General features: G+C 44.4%; 1 protein-coding gene across 7 annotated transcripts in view; it reads left to right on the top strand.

The window, feature by feature from the left end:
- Positions 1–9,193, top strand: part of akap9 (A kinase (PRKA) anchor protein 9) — a 74,434-nt gene extending 65,241 nt beyond the window's left edge. For 6 of the 7 annotated variants that reach the window (XM_015973622.3, XM_015973620.3, XM_054745138.2 and 3 more), the window contains 18 exons: positions 545–1,480; positions 1,562–1,619; positions 1,702–1,823; positions 1,918–2,079; positions 3,095–3,262; positions 3,385–3,490; positions 3,590–3,785; positions 3,874–4,024; positions 4,107–4,415; positions 4,505–5,001; positions 5,098–5,203; positions 5,369–5,554; positions 5,641–5,844; positions 5,918–6,150; positions 6,229–6,311; positions 6,400–6,559; positions 7,321–7,451; positions 8,963–9,193. In XM_015973622.3, the coding sequence (XP_015829108.3) occupies positions 545–1,480; positions 1,562–1,619; positions 1,702–1,823; positions 1,918–2,079; positions 3,095–3,262; positions 3,385–3,490; positions 3,590–3,785; positions 3,874–4,024; positions 4,107–4,415; positions 4,505–5,001; positions 5,098–5,203; positions 5,369–5,554; positions 5,641–5,844; positions 5,918–6,150; positions 6,229–6,311; positions 6,400–6,559; positions 7,321–7,451; positions 8,963–9,006 (3,852 nt within the window). In that variant the 3' untranslated portion in view covers positions 9,007–9,193. Of the gene's footprint in view, positions 1–544; positions 1,481–1,561; positions 1,620–1,701; positions 1,824–1,917; positions 2,080–3,094; positions 3,263–3,384; positions 3,491–3,589; positions 3,786–3,873; positions 4,025–4,106; positions 4,416–4,504; positions 5,002–5,097; positions 5,204–5,368; positions 5,555–5,640; positions 5,845–5,917; positions 6,151–6,228; positions 6,312–6,399; positions 6,560–7,320; positions 7,452–8,509; positions 8,681–8,962 lie in introns of those variants that run through there. The other variant, XM_054745137.2, reaches the window with a different exon arrangement.
- Positions 9,194–12,945: the final 3,752 nt, after the last annotated feature.

The following is a 12,945-nucleotide window of genomic DNA, read 5'->3' as shown; positions in this document are numbered from 1 at the left end:
ATGCAACAAATGCTGTTGCCTAGCAGACCGAGAGGGTGGAGCCGCTAACAAATACACACACTCACGACATTGTGACATCATAATGTACCAGTTTACATCATAGCATACCTCTTAGCCAATAGCGGTGGCAGATTTAAATTCAAATGCAGTGCAGAGTTTTTACCTGACAACGGCACACCACTGCCAGTTTCAGGCAGAAAATTTAAATTTTAACTAAAATGCACTAAAGTGCAAAACTATTGACTACACGTGTTTGCTGCACGATTAGACACACATTTATATAGTTTATCAGAAAAAAATAGTTGATTTGGGGGTGACTTGCTCTTTAAAGTGACAAAGCCCTGAAACTGCTCATTCTGAAAGATACTGATCCTGTCAACAATAAAACTGCTGAGATTGCTTCACGTGAGAGGGATTTAGTGTTTTCATGGACAAATCAAGATGGATTGTGTTTTATTTGAAATATATTAAGTGAAATCTGATTTATTTATTTATATATTTTTTTACATTTGATGTAAAAATTCTCATGTAAATCGTTTTCAAGGTAAAAGCTGCAGAAGATGGAGCCGACAGGACAGAGCTCCTCCAGGAGCTCGAGAAGGTCAAACAGGAGGCAGTTTCCACCAAAGAAGAAGTCAGCAGCTACCGGGAGGAGAATAAGAAACTCCAGGAAGATCTCCGAGCTCGAGATGGTTTGATTTTAAAAGTTGAGGAGGAGCTCCAGGAGATGAGGAACAGTGTGGACACCACCAAAGAAGAGCTTAATGAGTACAAGCAGCAAAATGAGCAACTTCAGGAGAACCTTCTTGCCCGCGAAAGCTCGATTTTTAACCTTGAAGAGCAGCTCCTAGAGGTGAGGAGCATCATGGACACCACCAAAGAAGAACTCAACAACTACAAGCAGCAGAATGAAAAACTTCTTCAGGACTTACATAACCGGGAACTGTCCATTTCAAAGCTAAACGAGGAGCTGCAAGAAATTCAGAAAGCATCAGTGAAGCCACCTGAATCTGTTCCTCCATCTCCCTCACCTTCTCTCTCCCCATTTCCATCTCCTCAGCCGCTTTCCTCAGCCTCTTCCACCTCCCAGCCCAAGAGGAAAGGAGGAAAACAGACGGCCGCTAAGGGAAGCACTTCCAAAGAAAAGTCACCACTCTCCCGGAAAACCTCTTCCAGCCGTGTGAGCAGCGCCTCGGATCAGCGACGTGCGTCTGCCACAGACTCGTTCATGCAGACCGAGCCGCTCCAAACGTCCAATCTCAGTCCTGAAAGCAAGCCCACCACCAAAGAAGAGATAGAGGAGGTGATTGGGAAGTTTCAGGAGAAGATCGCTCAAATGCGAGAGCTCCACGCAGCGGAAATCCTCGACATGGAGGCTCGGCAGATTTCAGAGAGCGAGAACCTGCGCAGAGACAACCAAACGCTGGAGGATGAAAATAAAACCCTGAAAGCTGTCCTAGAAAAACTCTGCCCGACAGAGGTGAGTCCAGGAAACGAGCAGAAACATGTTGTGTTTGTAGTGTTTAGCCTTTAAATTATTTAACTTCCTGTCATTCTTCAGGCTCCTCCTTCAAGACACGACCGTCCAGCATCCCAGTTTAAGGATGGATACACCAGTGGTAGGAAGCAGCGCCTCTATTCCACAAAACTCTTAAAAAAGACAACCAATAAATATTTAAATCTGTTTTTGTTCCCGTGCAGACAGCAGCTCAGACTACAGCCAGAGGACAGGATGCGACGTCCCGAGCTTACAGCAGGAGTTCAGGACGACTCCAGAAGGCGCCAGGAGAGATGCAGACGATCCGCTTCCCGATAGGATAAAGGTAAAGCCCGGTTAAAACCTCCTGCCGGTTCCCTAAAGCATCCTGTTTTTTATTATGTAGAAAACGATCAGTGACTGTAACCCCACTACTCCAGATGTTGCTCCGTGAGGTGCACCAGGAGGGCATGCAGGTCCTTTCTCTGTCCGAGCTCCCCATCTCCGAGGGGAACCAGTTCAGCGTGGAAGGCTGGGTGAAGGAGAGAGACGCCCTGCTGGCGACGGTGGAATCTCTGAAAGGCCTCATCACGCAGATGCAGGTACAGGAAGCTTCAGCGCTAAACGCTGCCAGAGGAACCGTGAGCAGGACTTTCTCCAGATGCTCTGGAGTTTTTCTTTGAATATGTGCTGGTCTTATTTTTTTCATTTTGATCCTTGTTTGTGTTTGATCATTTTCAAACTGTCATGCTGTTAAAGGTTCACGTACAGATGGCAATCAATAAGTTAGATGTTTTGTCTGAAGAATCGTCTTTGAAGCCTACATTCCTGGAAAAACCCCTCATTTAATCATCTTGAATATTCCATCCCTAACAGTTGGATCCTGATTCGTCCATCTGATTGGCCTGCTGTTTGTGGGGATTGCCCATTAGTCGGCGGCAATGAGCTGCTGTGATTTTGTAGAGAATAAGCCAAGAAAGCTAAAAACGGCCTTGTTTTTCATTATAAGAACACCTCATTATGTTAGCTAACATGCCAAATTGTTATACGATTACGTAGGTGTGTTAGGATTTATGTCTGAAAAGGTCAAAAACGTAAAGCTGAACCCTTGGGAATAAGCTTTGTGCATTCCTGTATTTTGGAGGCGTGGCTTAGAGGGGGAGCATGGAGAAAGGGGGTTGGACCTTAGGATTGTTTATTTTCAAAGCGTAGCTTTCTGGAACAGCTTAGCACTCGCTGTTGTTTGGGATTGTTAAGTCGCTGTTGCTTCATCGGGTTTCTTTCTAGTTTTTCCAGCCGTGTTCTTCCCTGCAATAAGACTAGCGACACAAACATTAGCCGTTAGCGTGTTCCGCTGCTAACATTGGGCTCCAGATCACTTCCTATCAACCCACTCTCATATTTCTATTGAGGAAAAGTTATTTCGAAATCGTTTTGTTGCAAAAAAATATGTCAGCTCTGTGGAACAAAACAAATAAGTGGTTCAAGGAAATTTCACGCTACCATAAGCTAGCGTGTCAACAATCCTCTGGCTTCATTTCTTTTATTTAAATGAGAAAAAAACACAATGAAACTTTTTTTTTCCTATATCTGTTTGTGTCTGTGACTTTGTCGCAGACATCAGGCGGCACAGACTGGCGCGCCGAGCTCCTGGATGCCGTTCGGCGTGTTTTTGTGGCAGAGAGGAGCGTGCTGAAGCGTGCTCTCTACAGCCAGCTGGACCTGCTGGACACCAGTGACGCCGTCGTTCACCTCAATCAGCTGGAGCGTAGACTGGCTGAACAGGTGACCAGCAACCTCGTCCTCTTAGTTAACACCTGTCTCCAAACGACTGGCTTTACTAATTCAAAACCAGAATAAACGCTGAAAAAGCAGAGCCGCGCTGACATGTTGTGTTCCTGCTGCAGGACGCCCAGCACAGAGAGGCCATGGGTTCACTCCACATCGCAGAAAGGTCAAGTCTCGTCTCTGAGGTCCATCAACTCCGAGCTCAACTAGAACATCTTCATCAAGGTTAATCTGCTTTAAATCGTGTTTCTTCACATAACTTACATATTCAAGCATCCAACATTTCTGAAGATTATTAATTATTTTGTTGTTTTTGTCCTTTAGGGACACAACCTGGCCTGCCTTTGACTGGTGAATGTAGCACAAAGGAGCAGAGGGAGGGAGGAGGAGCTGATGGAGCGGCAGAGGCCATCCAGTTGCTCGTAGACGAGCTGAAGGTGGAACTGTCTCAGACTAAATGGGAGCTGGAGACGACGCTCAAGGCCCAACACAAACACCTGAAAGAGCTGGACACGCTCAGGTGAGGCAGCTGTGTCTGGTGATGTCATCAGCTGTAGCTCAGAAGCAGCTGGAATAAAAGCCGGTGTGTCGTTAAATGATCCCTGTAGGGTGGAGGTGACACAGAAGGCTGCAGAGGTCGATGCGCTGAACGACCAGCTGATGGAAGAGAGGAAGAGAAGCAGAGAACTTCAGTGGGCGGTGGAGAAGGAGAGGTGTCAATCTGGGAAGAGTGAGGAGAACCAACGAGAGGAGCTGGAGGTAAAGCTGCAGACCTTTTGTTTTGGGTCTACTGTTAATAAGCGTCAAATGAATAAATATGTCTTAATTTTTTCCCCTAAAGGACCTGCAGCTGACGGTGGAGGAGCAGAAGGCTCTTGTGACCCAGCTGACCCAAACCCTGGAGCAGGAGAGACACGCCTCCTCTGAGCTCTCCCAGAAGGCCGAGCAGGATCGCCTCAGCCTGCAGAGTCGTCTGCAGGAGCTCCAGGTGCAGCTGGAAACGGAGCGAGCTAAAGCTGCAGAGGTGAGCTCTGCTCTGGGGAGAGAGCGAGAGCTGCGGAGAGTTGTCTCCCCTGACAGTGGCCCCTCCCGCGAAGAGGAGAGTCTGCTGGAAAGACTGCAGAAGGAGCTGGATGGCAAGCATGCACAGGTAGAATATCTCAGATGAACAGTCAGGTTTGTTTTATAATTTTAATTAAAACTTTTAGGTTTTTTCTTAACAATTTTTTGCATTTTCAGGTGGTGGACCTCCTCTGTAAGGTGGAGGCACAGCGTCTTGAGTTGGTTCGAAAAGAGGAGGAGCTGATGTTGACAAATCAGAGGTCCAGACGAGACCACGAGGAGCTTCTGGAGGCTCGGGTTCAGTTGGAGACGCTGAAAGCACGAGTGTCTGAGGTGTTGCAGCAGCTGGAGAGAGAAGTGGAGAGGAGGTCCAGTCTGGAGGAGGAGAAGGAGCGATTAGAGGAGAGGTTGAAGCTGTTAGAGTGGCAGGAGAGTGGAGCTCCACAGCAGAGCAGTTGGAGCAGCAAGTCCACCGACCGGACCAAAGACTGGGTTCTCCAGCAGAAGAGTGGGAGCGCTCAGTCAGCCTCGGCACCTCCTCACATGAACATCTCACCGACCAGCCTCACGGGCGGGCCTCACCACGGTCCTTGGCGCACAGCCGACAGGATTGTGGAGAAACTCCACCTGATCTCCTCAAAGGTCTGCAGCATGGCCAGCAAGGCGACTGGCAGGTAATCGATGGAGCCCCGATCTAAAAAACCTTTGAGATTTTTCCTAGTTTTTGTGCATTTAGAGCAGCAGCCTCCTTAAGAACGTGTCTTTTACAGTCCGACTGCAGAAGTCGACAGCGCGGAGTTGACATGGATGCAGTCCAGTGTTGATGAGGTCATCACTATGCTACTGCAATCCCCGGGCTTACCCTCTGTCCCAGAGGTGAGTGCTGTTTAATTTTAGATTTTATTCATGTGTATATTGTAAATAATTCAGATCACAAACCAAATTTCAGTGGAGATTAAAGAAGCAGCGATCCTCTGCTCATCTCAGTGTTTTCTAAACATCTGCTGGTTTTGGTTGTCGCTGCTCATCTGTTGCTCTCAGAGCGCGTGTCTGCTGGCAGGAGGCTCCTCCAACACCCTGACGGAGCGGCTGCTGAGGCAGAATGCCGAGCTGACGGGGTTCGTCAGCCGCCTGACAGAGGAGAAGAACGATCTGAGGAACCACACGCTGCACTTGGAAGAAGAGCTTCGACACTATCGGAAGGCCGGGCTGGGATCGGGCGACGGCGTGAGTCACAGGAACACACTGAAGACGTGCAGGAGTGTTCAGGAACTCAAAGAGGAAACAAACGTTTCGTTTATTTCCATCTGCAGTTCTTCAGGAGAGGAGGGTCAAAGACGGACTCTGCATCTGATCTGATACTCTCTCAGGAACGGGAAGCCTGGACCCGGGAAAAGCTCCGTCTGGAGAAAGCGTTACACCTGGCCCAGTCCCAGGTGGCCCGACTCGGGGCAGAAATCAGGTCCGAGACGCTGCGAGAGATAACCGGGCCCGAGGCTGACAATTCTGCACTAAAGGTCAGCAAAAAGGCAACCGACGAGTTACTCTGATTCAGTAAACATGTTTATGACCGATGCTTGACGTCTCCAGAGGATGTACGGGAAGTACCTGAGGTCAGAGAGCTTCCGGAAAGCACTGGTCTACCAGAAGAAGTATCTGCTGCTACTGCTGGGCGGTTTCCAGGAGTGTGAGGAAGCAACGCTGCTGCTTCTGTCCAGGATGGGCGGCCGGCCTTCGCTCTCCAGCCTGGAGTCCTACAACCAGCGTCGCCGGGGACTCATGCGCTTCCGCTCTGCCGTCCGGGTCTCCATCGCCCTCTCCAGGTGACCTGCTTGAGTCTTAACGTGTAGGACTTGAAGAGGAATTAACAGAACTGACCTGGTTTTGATCTGTTCGTGCAGAATGCGTTTCCTCGTGAAGCGATGGCACAAGGCGACGGGGATAAGCTCCACTGCTTCCTGCAGCGTCAACAAGAATGGAGCAGGTCAGAGAGAGAGCTGGAAACACTGAAGGTCGTGTGTCTTTGAGCCGTTTCTTTAAAGTAATGCTTTTTTGGTTTTGATCTCCTTCAGGCCTGGAGGTGAGGGACTCACCATATCTTCGCCCGAGCAGCGTGGAGATGTTTAGAGAGACAGGAGGTGGCAGCGGTGGTGGAGGAGGAGGCGTCTCCAGCAGCAGGGGGAGGAGTGGACGTGAATCACCACGATCGGGTGTCTCCTCCACACCCCACAGGTGAAACCCAAATCACGGCATACTGCTTCATTCTTACATGCAGAAGCCAAACATAAATGTTACGGCTCAGTGGGAATCCCACTGCTGCCACCATTTGTTGGGGCAGCAGAAGTAAAAAGAAAATTTTATATATTTTAAAAAAAAAAAATCATAAAAAGAGTTCTTTAGCAGCTGATCCCCTGGAGTGAGATGTTTCAAATCAGCAGAACATTTGTAATTCCTTTATACGCCCAGTTTTCTCACACTATAGATCTAATAGCATTTCATTTTGGAAAGCGGTTCAATCTTTGTATTTCTATCTAGGTATATCCTATTTTTGATGGGTAAATGTGATTCTTTGTTTGTTTTTTTATAGTTTCAAAACCGAGATCAAGAAATGTAAACGATTTACTGATGTTTATTTAAATGTTCAGAGAAGTTTTATTTTTTTATTTTTTTGTCTTTTCACCTTCTAGCACAACACCTTGTTGGTAAAAATTTTTTTACTGGAACTTTTCTCTCCCCAAAATTTTTCATCTAAAATAATCACTTAAATTGTTTATTTAAATCACGAACCCAAATCCCTTCTCTGGGACATTAAATATATAATTAAAAACAAGGGGTTTAATGAAGAAACTTTTTTTTTTTGACAAAACTTAAAATTTCCATATTGATCAAAAAGTTTTTTCACATTTAGTTTTTTTGCTGACTTTGATTAAACTCGGCAAGTTTAAAATGTTAAGTAAAGTTTTGTAATGACAGGAGTTTGAATCTTTGCCCAGGTACCACATGGTTGCAGACCACGGACCTCTTACCTGTTCCCACCTGCAGAGCTACGACCCCGACCGAGCACTCACCGACTACATCTCCAGACTGGAGGCTCTGCAGAGGAGGCTGGGAAGTGTCACATCAGGTAACTCTAGAAAGATCATTCAAATAAAGTTGTATCTTTTAGATTAGCAAAAAATATATATATATATATACCTTTTTTACAGTGAAATCATTCCAAAACAATGTCTCAGGGTTACATTGAAACAGATATCCTTCTCAGCTGGCTGGAGGTTGTCAATTTTTCTCCTTTTTAAAAGGCAAAAGAGGGGCATGGTCTTTGTTTACAGGCTGCCCTGCCTCTCTACTTCCTGGTTCCAGGGCCAATCTTATGTGAGCTTGCAAGGTTGCCAAGTCAAAAACAAAAACACTGAGCCATCATTTCTAATTCAACAGCAGCCAACAAAGTGCAGTGGACAGAAAAGTAAAAAAGGAAAGGCTCTTGTACCCTTCAGAAGCCACGGCATCATTTTTGTTTATTCTAATATTGGGTAAAGTAGGCTAGAGGCTAACGTTGAGCAAATGAGGCTAACGGTAAATTTGAGAAAAATAATCTGTACTAATAATATTTTGTTAATTACTAAAACTTAGGGCTAGGCAGTATGGCCACATTTTCATATCCCATTTTTTAATAAGTCATTTTGGTTTTACAGTATTTGAGCGGACTTGTTTGTTTTGACACATGGACTGCAATACCCAAATTTGACCACAGGATGTCATTCTTTCTTCATGCACCTTTAAGGGGCATTATGGAAGTTTGACAACCAAAACATGTGTAGAAATAATAAATGTCTTCTTCATACATTCTCCTGCAATGCCCTGGTCCTGTAGAATGAGCCCTGGCATTTTTACTGAGATTGCCTGTTTTTCTGTAAAATCACAGAAAAAGAGAGATGCTCGGGTCGAGCAGGCTGCTTCATGAGCGTTCACGCTCAGGCATAGCCCTCCGAACCGTTCTTTGAACGTTGTTTCAGCTGTCATCAAGGATATAAATGTTACAGATACAAAGGACGTCTCTGGCGCTTTAGCTCGCCTAGTAAGACGTCAGAGTTTCGTGCTGAAGACCTGCGTTCGATTCTGGATGTGAACATAGTTTATTTAGAGTTTCTTTTTTGCATTAATGGGTTTGTTTGTTTTTTACAGTAAGATGCCCACATTTTTATTTGAGACTCGCCGAACGGCATTGAATTCACAGATAAAAAAGATGTGGGTTCAACTTTCATTTTGGAACAATTTTTCAAGCAAGGGAAGGGAATGATCTGAGCTGCATGACTGACCCATCTTAAACCTTTGCCGGCTGTGCTGAAGAGAAAGGTACAGAACCAAATTATTTAATTAATTAGCTGTGCGTTCTCCTGTCCTCTGTCCTCCGGGCCACACACCTACACACACACAAGGGACTGTCTCAGCTGTTATTTTCGTTAAGGAGTGTGCACGTACAGCATGCGCGCCTTGTGCACGAGCCTACTATTGAAGCTGCCGTTACGCTTTTGGCCTGAGGGGGCAATCGCGAGCATAAAAATTCAAAACTCCGTAAAGTCCCTTTAAAAAAACTTCACTAAATAGCAATTTTTTTTTTTCATTTTTTTTCCTCAGGTGCTTCTTCATATGCTCAATTGCACTTTGGCTTGAGAAGATAGATGCTGACTAATGAACTTGTGCTTGAAGAAACTCAGTTGCCTTTTCTCGTGTTGAGCGCTCTGCTGTTTTCCACCATCCTTCTATGGACTGCATCTCCCCGTTTGGACCAAATCACATTTTTATTAGTGTACATATTGTATTCAGGCTTTAGGTCGCCAGCACATGAAAAATAAAATAAAAAATAAAAACGGCTATGTTTGTAATTTAATCTGCCTCTTTGTTGTGGATGATCTACAATTATGTATATTTGTCTGATGCTAATTTAAAGACTTTGTGATTAATTTATATGTTTGTGTTGTATGGGTGGAGCGTTACATTGAGGATGTGTGGGTTTACTGTTCAGGAGGCTGCTACTGGAAATCCTTCACTACACTGTGTTTTGTTAAGGCTGGACAGACTACAGGAGTCATTTGTAGAGAACGTATTTTTGTAAAATGTAGGAGCTTTGAAATTTTGGGGTATTTTGTCAAAAACTGAAATAAAAAATACATCTTTTCAAAAAAAGTTTATTTTTCTTTTCATTTGTTGTATTGCCCATACCTGTAATAAATGTTTAATTACTAATGTAATGTTGTTATAATTAGAGAAATAAGAAAATATTGTAAGTAAATTTTATTCTATAGCACTTATCTCAGACATAATTACAAAGTGCTTCACATAGATCAAAACAAAATTAAAATCATAATGATCTCAAAGCAGAATTAGATTAACATCAGGAAAAATAAAGTCATACAATCATAATATTTCATAAACAGATGAAAGATGAAAATTTTGGGTTACAAGTAAGAAAATAAAATATTTGGGTAAAAGCAGCTTTAAATAAAAGGGTCTTTAGCTGTTTTTTTAAAAGTGTCCAACTCAATGCTGCGTAAGGATAAAGGAAGATCATTCCAGAGTCGGGGTGCAACAGTCGACTTTTATATCTGGTCTTTGGAACTTCTAGAAGGTTCTGGTGTGTGGACCTGAGGGCTCGGGTTGGAGCATAAGGTTTTAACATGTCAGTAACATAGGGAGGAGCTTGACCATGTAGAGCATTGAAAGTTACAATTAGGATTCTAAAATGAACTCTAAAGTTAATGGGTAACCAGTGGAGAGACGCCAGAATAGGAGTGATGTGTGCTCTTCTGGTGCTCCAGTTAGGAGCCTCGCTGCAGAGTTCTGGACCAACTGAAGGCGGTCAAGGGCTTTTTTGTTAAAACATGTGAAGAGTGTGTTACAGTAATCTAGACGGGACGGGAGGAGTTAAAGGCATGGAGAACCATTTCAAGTTCATGTTTTGACACCAGCCTTCGCAGTTTGGAGATATTCCTTAAATGATAAAAACAGTTTCGGACCATGTTTTTGAGTGACCTTCAAGAGACATCGATTGGTCAAAAACAACAACCAAATTCTTTAAGTTTGTCTTGATGGCGGAGGATAAATGACCAAGTTGTTGACTAATCAGGGGAACCGTGCTCTCTGGGGCAATGATCAGGCATTCAATCTTTTCAGAGTTTAACTGAAGGAAGTTATCTTCTAGCCAGCTGGTGATAGCTGATCGACACTCTAGTAATTCAACGATACTTTATTAATCGCAGAGGGAAATTTGAGTTTCAGTACATACAATTCTGAGATCAGACATACATACATAGGCATAGACACGACAAGAATTGGTGGCTGTGGTCATTCGCAACCCGAGTCGTGCTACCTTAGTAGAGAACAGAGAGTTTACATGAGGATTGGGTCAGAAGGAGGAAAAAAAGGCACTTCAGAGTTACCCTCCACAGGGAGGGCAGCTTTGCTATGCAAAAAACACCTCAGACAGAAATGCAACAGACATCAGACATTACACAACATAAGTGTCCACTAGGTGGGGAGGTAGGGTTGGGGACTCTCCTCACATCAGTGCATGCAGCCGCGATAAGCAGCACTTGTCACCTCCATTTAGACAGGGGACGGAGGTATTTGGGTTAGAGAGCACAGTGGCTCCTGGAAACGATTCAACGGCCTTCACCGGTCGCAGTCCCGTCCAGGCTGGGATAGGGAGACAGAGTTGCCATGGTGATGGCAGCATTCTGCATTTCTTCTGAGGGGGAGTAATCACTTCAGCCTCACAGGCTCAAGGGCACCAGATTCGGATAATAAATTGTTTTGGGGCCAGACAGATATTATTTCCTCTCTGTCTTAAAGTTCTGTTGAACTCCAAACCCTCTGAATCCAATAATGGCGTAAATTAATCTATCCCAGTCTGTGCTGATCCGTCAACTCCATCCTTGATGACATCCACCTTCTGCGCCAGAGTCTGAATCTCAGCCAAAGTTTTAAGCTTACGACTCATCTCGACAATTATATGAGTTTGTGCATTCACAGCGCGGTGTAATCCATTCCTGAGCTCCGGGATTGAGCCAATATTCCTCGACAGCTCATTAATTTTCTGGTAAGCCAGGTAACCACTCAGGCCAAACAGCACGAAACCTGACACCAACACCGTGAATATCCAGATGTCTTCAGAATCCTCTACAGACAGTTGAGATAAGCAGATCATGTTCCACTGTTTCCAGGAGTCCATGATATGCCCAGCTGGCTCTGTCTCAAAGGGGCAACCGGGAGCCCCTTCTCCTGTTCTCATTGTTGAAAAAATCTTGTCAATCGCGTTGAGAGACCAACTGACCAGGTCCATTTTAATAATTTCCAGTTTCCACAAAAAATGCAGAAGCGCCGTACACCCAAAGACAAAGAGCCTTGGGATATGATAGGGAGGAGAGGAGGAAAAAAGCGTCTGAACGCTCCAAGAGCCGGAAGGAGAATTCAGACAGTTTATAGAACTCAGAATCCTTAAAGGAGCAGTACAGCTGAATATCATCTGCATAAAGGTGATAAGAGACCTTATGAAAAGAATCAAGTATCTGCCCAAGAGGGTGTATGTACAGCAGAAACAACAGTGGACCCAAAACAGAGCCTTGGGGTACTCTACAGAACGGATCAGTAGAATCTGACATGACTTGGTTTATACAGACACTGTAACTTCTGTTAGAAAGGTACAATCTAAACCAGTCTTGAACAGTTCCATAGATCCCCACCGAGTCACCAAGTCTGTTAATTAAGGTGCTGTGATAATAAATCAGCAGAACATTTGTTATTGCTTCATTGAAATATCACAATATTAATTGTTGTGATCCTGGATGGATTTAGAAAAGCCGTGTATCTTTTTTTATTGATAATTTACAAGCTGACGCTTACTGTATGTCTTTTATGTGGTGCAATTCAAATTTTGACTGCTAGATGGCAGTAGTCTTTACCGCTTCAATTCCGATGAACGAATTCTCGCAATAATGCTGGGTGTGTCTTGGAAGCGTCTCGCTGTAGTTTTCCAATTAAATAACATATTCTACAGTTGATGTCATCGTGCACGCACTGCTGGGTGCTAATGCTTGACAAGCTAACCGCCTTTACCAATTGAAAATACATGGACAGAGCGTTTGGATGTCGATTAAAAACATCCCAACAGACACCATATTCAAATGTTTATGCTCAAACAGCTACTCATTACTCAAGAATTTTTTTTTATTACTCTGGTTATTTGTGTCACTACCTTTTACATACTCCCTCTGGTCACAAGCTTTTTTCTTACACTTATGCTGTTTGTCCGAGACGCTGGCTGGACTTCTTCGTTTACACCCCTGCCTCCTGGTTAACTCCACATCTGAGAGCATTGTTAGTATCTGCTCGTTATTCTCGGACTTGGGAATTTTCCCTTGTAACAAATATACGGGCATCCCTTTATCTGCTCCACATGTGAAAATCTGCTCTTCCACCTAAAAGCTTGGCCCGTTTCCCTTTCCAGATGTTTCATGTTGTTTGGAAAAAGGATTTAAAAAATGTCCCCTCTGATATTTGATCTGGTAACTAGAGTCCGATTAGCACCTCCCCCAACAGCAGTGCTTAGTTCCTTTTTGTTT

This window comes from Nothobranchius furzeri, chromosome 19 (genome assembly GCF_043380555.1).
Source record: "Nothobranchius furzeri strain GRZ-AD chromosome 19, NfurGRZ-RIMD1, whole genome shotgun sequence".
In the NCBI taxonomy this organism is placed as follows: Eukaryota; Metazoa; Chordata; class Actinopteri; order Cyprinodontiformes; family Nothobranchiidae; genus Nothobranchius; species Nothobranchius furzeri.
The sequence above is the reverse complement of the archived record's forward strand: the minus strand, read 5'-3'. Positions and strand labels throughout refer to the sequence as shown.